Here is a 6,810-nt window from a genome sequence, read left to right on the forward strand (position 1 = left end):
TTGCTGGTGCATGACATCATAATATGATAGCTAACGATACAATCTATTCAAATATAGTATTAATTAAAACAATCAATACAATGCATTATCAAAATAATTTTTAACAGCCATCCAAACAAGATGTGCAGGAGTCGAGATTTATTTATAGGAATATAGAATGACTTTTTTGGACCAATGTTTTAAAAGGCGGGGGCGTGAGGCGAGGCGTTTTACCTCTGACGAGGCGAGGCGTAAGTCCTGAGACATGGGGTGTAAGTTCCACAGATCTTTAACTTTTACTAATTTCAAGAATTTTAAGATAGTATAAAATAAAAATTATTATAAAAATTACATTAAAGTCACAAAATTATAATAAATAATCTGTTTAAAATATTTATAAATTATAATTCAACTATGAATAATACGAAAAGTATGACATATCATAATATGCAAATTAGCTGCAACATCATTCAACTCAAACATCAAAAGTAATGTATTCGATACGAAATCTTATATGTATCTCTTAAGGAGTAATGAATCTTGAAAGAATTTCTTTTAAGTTTCAACAAGTTAATAAAGTGACACATAATTCACCATACAATACCATGATAACTAATTATTTGTAAATATTTCCTGGCTAATACAGAGCTATTAAATTAATAAATATTGTATCTCGTAAACGTGGAAAAAATAATATTTAGAAAAATATTATAAAAAAAAATTATGGATTATAATATAGTAAAGACGTAACAAAAGTTAATAAATAAATATTCTTTAAATGAAAGATTTATTTAAAATTAACTATCAAAGCAGTCTTAGTGGATAACGTGCAATAACTTTTATTTTAATTATGACATAAAATACTCTCAACTTAATGTTTTATGATTAAGAAAAAAGTAATTTTGAATAGTCAATGATTTACTAAGAAAAATTGAGGATTTACAAGGTTAGTTACATACAATTGCATAAAGTTTTATTAGGCGAGCCTAGTACGCTGGGTGTTGGGCGTGTCCGTAACGTAAGCCCCGATGACCGAGGCGTAAGTATCACAGAACTAAGGCTCGCACATAAGCTCATGGGTGTTTAACGAGTGCTCCGCCCCGAGGCAGATCAGGGCGAGTCTCAATTCTATCTTTTAAAACATAGTTTTGGACAATATATCTTGACCATTGTCGATCGAACACGTGCACTATTATTGGAATTTAATTTAGTAACTACTGAATTATTATGAGTTGTAACATATTATCCACTAGGCTGTCCAGACGTGAAAATGGTCAATGTTGAGTTCTAGAACTAGTAAATAAAAGCTAGTAATAATAGTAATAGACAATAAGGCCAAAAACACCATCTCTGACCACCAACCTCTATAAATTATGGTCAAGTTGGGCGGCTATATTCCTCCAAAGCTTGTCCTCTCCCCATCAAAGGCCATTAATCCTAACTAAACGAGTTATAATAAAACACACCTTTTGATTATTAATAATCACCAAGTCAATCTAGTAAAAATTAGACTACTAGGAGTCCACAACTAATTATTTAAAAAATATAGTATACGTGCATGTTAGGGGGAAGGTGGGCGTGGTCAGATGCGGATCCAAGATTTAAATTTTATGGGTTCAACTTTTGAGGTTGTTAGCGTTGAACCCATTATATTTGTAAAGTTATGGGTTCATGGCTACTATTTTGTAATTTTAATAATTTTTTTATATATAAATTTTTACTCCTCTTCGAAAGTTATGGGTTCAATTGAACCCGCAAGTAAAACTCTACATACGCCCCTGGGCGTGGCCCCCATGAATGATAAGCTGCGGGAAGCAAGGCTCAGATGGTTCGGGCATGTTCAGAGGAGAAGCCCAGATGCCACAGTGAAGAGGTGTGAGCGGCTGGCTTTGGTGGGCACGAGGAGAGGTAGAGCGCGGCCTAAGAAGTATTCGGGAGAGGTGATCAGGCAGGACATGGCGAGGCTTCAGATTACCGAGGATATGGCCCTTGAGAGGAAGTTGTGGAGATCGAGTATTAAGGTTGTAGGTTAGGAGGTAGTTGAGAATATCTCTACAGCGCTAGAGAGTGAGGCTAGTCTGTTAAGACTTGGTCTTAGACTGTTAGGGGTTAATGTTGAGTTCACACTATTCTTTGTTCCTCTTAGTGTTGTGCTTTATCTACTGGTTATTGTTTTGCTTTTCATCTATTTTCTGCTTTTGGTGATGTTGTTCTTTGTTCTATGTTTTTAATTGATGGTACTGATATATTGTCTCTTTTCTGTCTGCTTGAGCCGAGGGCCTTTCGAAAACAGCCTCTCTACCTCTCGGGGTAAGGGTAAGGTCTGTGTACACAGTATCCTTCCCAGACCCCACAGTGAAATTTCACTGGGTCATCCTTGTATACTATACGTGCATGTGTTCCAATTTATTTTGGTCCATATTCTGCATGTTCTCTGAAATTCAACCATACATTTTCCTATGTTTATTCCTCCCATTTGATATTAATTGTTCCTAAGGAACCAACCAACCCCTTCTTCTTTTTGCATTAATAATATTAATATTCCTACCAAGAGAGAACTGGAACTCATTTGACACTCAGTAAATACAAAGAAGAAATAAAGAGAGGAAAACAAGATAACTTGACACTTATCATGTCAGAAGGGGAATCTCATATTCTTCTTCCCATTGCATTACTTAATTTCTTCATTCTCATAACAGGTATTTATACTTCAATTCACCACTTTAATAATTTTATCCTCATGTCATGTTTGATAGCTTGATTTTGATCAATCTTAGTATTAGAAGCTGACTTAGTACATAATTGATCACTTTCTTATTGATCTGTGCAAAAGAGATGGAGTAATTATTATTACATGTAAAAATAGCCCATTTTTAAACAACATTTAAATGGTTTTTGAGATTTTGAGAGTAGGGGTAGGGTCTGCGTACACACTACCCTCCCCGACCCCACTTGTGGGATTACACTAAGTATGGTTATATATTGTTGTTGTTGAGAGCAAACTTGCATTTATTGCAGCAAGAATAATGTTTTTACATGTAATTAACAGGTCAATTTTTAAATGGTTTTTGAGTTTTTGAGAGCTAGCAGACTTACATTTATTGCAGCATGACTAATGTTTTAATTTTTTCACTATGCAAAATTACAGGTAAGCTTGTTTGTGGAGATTCACTGGAGACTGACAAGCAATTACTTCTGAATTTGAAGTCATTTCTTGAGGATCAAAATCCTATTGACAGAGGATTTAAATACACCCAATGGAATCCTACAGATTTGTCACCTTGCAAATGGCCTGGTATTTCATGCAATACTACCAGTAATCGTGTCACTGGAATCGATCTCTCGGACAACAGCCTGGCCGGGAAATTGTTTGATAATTTCTCATCCATGACAGAATTGGCCTCACTTGACCTGTCCAAGAACACATTTTCAGGATCCGTTCCAACAGACTTAGGCCGGTGTCAAAATCTGAAATTCTTGAACTTGTCACACAATATTATTGATGGTGAGTTCAACTGGACTGGTTTAAACAAGCTGGAAGTTCTTGATTTGACGATGAACAGGATTCGACGGTTAACAATCCCTGAGATTTGTGACAACTTAGTCGTTGCAAATATTTCTAGTAATAATTTCACTGGTGAGATTGGAAAAGTATTTGATCAGTGTTGGAATCTGAAGTATCTTGATCTGAGCTGCAATGAATTGACAGGGAATTTGTCACTCAGGTTTGATAAGCTGAACATGTTTTCAGCATCTCATAATCAATTCAGGGTTTTTTTACCTTCCTGGATTTTCACCCAACATTGCTCTTTGCTAGTTTTGGATTTATCACAAAATCTATTATTTGGAGAATTGCCAACATCCATTTCTAATTGTAAAGGATTACTAAAGTTGAATTTGTGGGGCAACAGTTTTTCAGGGTCAATCCCTAGAGAGATTGGATCAGTACTGAGTCTTAAAGAACTTTCCTTAGGAAGCAATAACTTTTCAAGAGATATTCCAGATACACTATCAGGCCTAAGCAAAATGGTCTTTTTGGACCTAAGTAAAAACAACTTTGGAGGAGAAATACAAGAAATTTTTGGGCAATTGACACAGGTGAGATTTCTCATGTTGCATGGAAACTCTTATATTGGAGGCATAGTGTCATCAGGTATTCCGAACTTGGTGAACCTTTCGCGGTTGGACTTAAGTGATAACCAGTTCTCTGGTCCATTACCAGTTGAAATTTCTCAGATGAAAGGTTTGGAGTTTTTGATTCTTGCTTACAACCAATTTAGAGGCAATATACCTTCAGAATATGGAGATCTTCTTAAACTTCAGGCTCTTGATCTATCCTCTAATAGGTTAACAGGTTTAATACCACCAAGTTTTGGTAAGCTAAGGTCATTATTGTGGTTAATGCTCGCAAACAATTTACTGAACGGTGAAATCCCACCAGAGTTAGGGAACTGCAGCAGCTTGTTATGGTTGAATCTCGCGAATAATCAACTTTCTGGTTCAATTCCTTCTCAATTAGCAAGTATTGGTGCAAATCCAATGCCTACTTTTTTATTGAATAGGGAAAAGGATGAGGTAAGTGCTGGCTCGGGGGACTGCTTTGCGATGAGGAGGTGGATACCAGCTGACTACCCTCCATTTAGCTTTATATATCCTCTATTGACAGGGAAGAATTGTAGAAGCCTAGGGGGTAACTTGTTTAAAGGGTATGTTTTAGTTCCAGTCTGTGAATTTGGTAGTAATGTCCGAAAATATCAGGTACCGGGCTATATTCAACTTAGTGAAAACAAATTGTCTGGTGAGATCCCTCCTGAGATTGGCAAGATGAAGAACATAATTATGCTGCATTTGGGTGCTAATGAGTTTTCCGGTAGGCTCCCTTTGGAGATTGCACAAGTGCAACCAGTAGTCCTTAATGTTTCAAAGAACAAATTTTCTGGTGAAATCCCAAAGCAGATTGGCTATATTAAGTGCTTGCTAAATCTTGACCTATCATTTAACAATTTTTCTGGTCCATTCCCAGCTAGCTTTGGTAACTTGCATGATCTGAGCAAATTCAACATCTCTTACAATCCATACATGTATGGATCTGTACCAGAAACCGGGCAAATGCTTACGTTTGAGAAGTCGTCATTTCTTGGTAATCCGTTGTTGCATCTTCCGTCCTTCATGCACAACTCTACGGACAATACTAAAGGAAAACTGAATGAAAATCACAAAAGGCAGCCCACAAAGGTGGGTGCGCTTTTGGTAATTTTGATTCTGGTAGTAGCTTTTCTAGTCTGTGGAGTCATGTCACTACTCGTCTGCCTTGTTATAAAATGCCCTAGATATACGCCAGGAAACTTATTGGAGGATACACAGGGCCGGACTGATTTTCCATTAAGTTCAGGTGTCTCCTCTTCGCGGATGTCTGATGATGTTAAGGTTATCCGTTTGGACAGAACAAGCTTCACACATTCCGACATATTGAAGGCCACATGGAACTTCTCGAACGATAGAATTATTGGGAGGGGAGGATTTGGAATAGTTTATAGTGGAGTCTTGCCTGATGGAAGGGAAGTAGCAGTGAAGAAGCTACAGAGGGAAGGAATTGAGGGAGAAAAAGAGTTCAGAGCTGAAATGGAAGTGCTCAGTAGAAATGGCTCAGGTTGGCCTCATCCGAACCTTGTAACTCTTTACGGGTGGTGCCTTGATGGATCAGAGAAACTGCTAGTCTATGAATACATGGAAGGTGGAACATTACACGATGTCATAACAGATAGAACAAGGTTTACATGGAAGAAAAGAATACAAGCAGCAATCGATGTGGCACGTGCTTTAGTCTACTTACACCACGAGTGCTACCCTTGCATTGTTCACAGAGATGTCAAGGGTAGTAATGTGCTCCTTGACAAGGATGGAAGGGCAAAAGTCACAGATTTTGGCCTAGCTAGAGTCATAAATTCTGAACATACTCATGTTAGCACAACGGTGGCAGGGACTATTGGTTATGTTGCACCAGAATATGGGCAGACAATGCAGGCCACTACAAAAGGAGATGTATACAGCTATGGGGTTCTAGCTATGGAGCTAGCAACAGGGAGGCATGCTATAGACGGAGGCGAAGAATGTCTAGTTGAATGGGCAACAAGGATCATGGGATACGGAAAGAAAGGGTTCACTAGAGCCATGATCCCGGTTGCTGTATTAGTATCTGGACTGATAGAGGGAGCAGAAGAAATGTGTGAATTGCTTAGGATTGGGATAAGGTGCACGGCTGAGAAACCTTATGATCGGCCTAACATGAAGGAAGTTTTGGATATGTTGATTAGTATTCCTAGCAGCCATAGAGGATCCACGCGTAGCTTTGGATCCTGTCGTAGTTCTTCTCCATTATTATGATAGATTTTGTTGCAACTCAGATCCAATACAGATTTGTAACATACATTAGCAAATTACTCTTGTAAAAACAGTTCTTGCACATTCATTGGTATTCTAGGAAAAAGTTGCCAATTTCGTTAGTTTGGATCCCACAGGCCACAATGTTGTTGTCAAGAATATTAAGATGAAATAGCTTGATTTGCTATGATATTTTTCCCAGCTGGCTTTCTCCATCTGAGTTAATCTTTTCCTGTGTTAATATTTTCAAGAACCAGATGATTCAATGATAGTCCATAAACATTTTTCCCCTTAGAAACTGCCATAAAAAATTTGTTGGGTTTTCCTTTAAAGGGCGTGAATGGGAAATGGAAGAGGCAACTTTTGGATTGCACCTTTTCATCTCACCCTTTCATTGTCTATAAATTTATAGGCTTAGCCTCAATTTTCATACATGAAAAATCTGAAAAC

The 6,810-nt window shown here is 37.5% G+C and overlaps 1 protein-coding gene across 1 annotated transcript; it reads left to right on the forward strand.

The window, feature by feature from the left end:
* Window positions 1–2,425: 2,425 nt before the first annotated feature.
* On the forward strand, window positions 2,426–6,561 carry LOC104228975 (probable LRR receptor-like serine/threonine-protein kinase At1g74360). Its single transcript, XM_009781532.2, has 2 exons — window positions 2,426–2,678; window positions 3,128–6,561. Exons 1-2 carry the CDS (start codon window positions 2,612–2,614, stop codon window positions 6,361–6,363), a joined length of 3,303 nt encoding a protein of 1,100 aa, XP_009779834.1. The 5' UTR covers window positions 2,426–2,611; the 3' UTR covers window positions 6,364–6,561.
* Window positions 6,562–6,810: the final 249 nt, after the last annotated feature.

This window comes from Nicotiana sylvestris, chromosome 6 (assembly GCF_000393655.2).
Source record: "Nicotiana sylvestris chromosome 6, ASM39365v2, whole genome shotgun sequence".
Classification (NCBI taxonomy): Eukaryota; Viridiplantae; Streptophyta; class Magnoliopsida; order Solanales; family Solanaceae; genus Nicotiana; species Nicotiana sylvestris.

Coding starts and splice junctions, on each gene's coding strand:
- LOC104228975 (XM_009781532.2), top strand. CDS start 2,612: ATGTCAGAAGGGGAATCTCATATTCTTCTTCCCATTGCATTACTTAAT. Junction 2,679..3,127: donor TTTCTTCATTCTCATAACAG/GTATTTATACTT, acceptor GCAAAATTACAG/GTAAGCTTGTTTGTGGAGAT.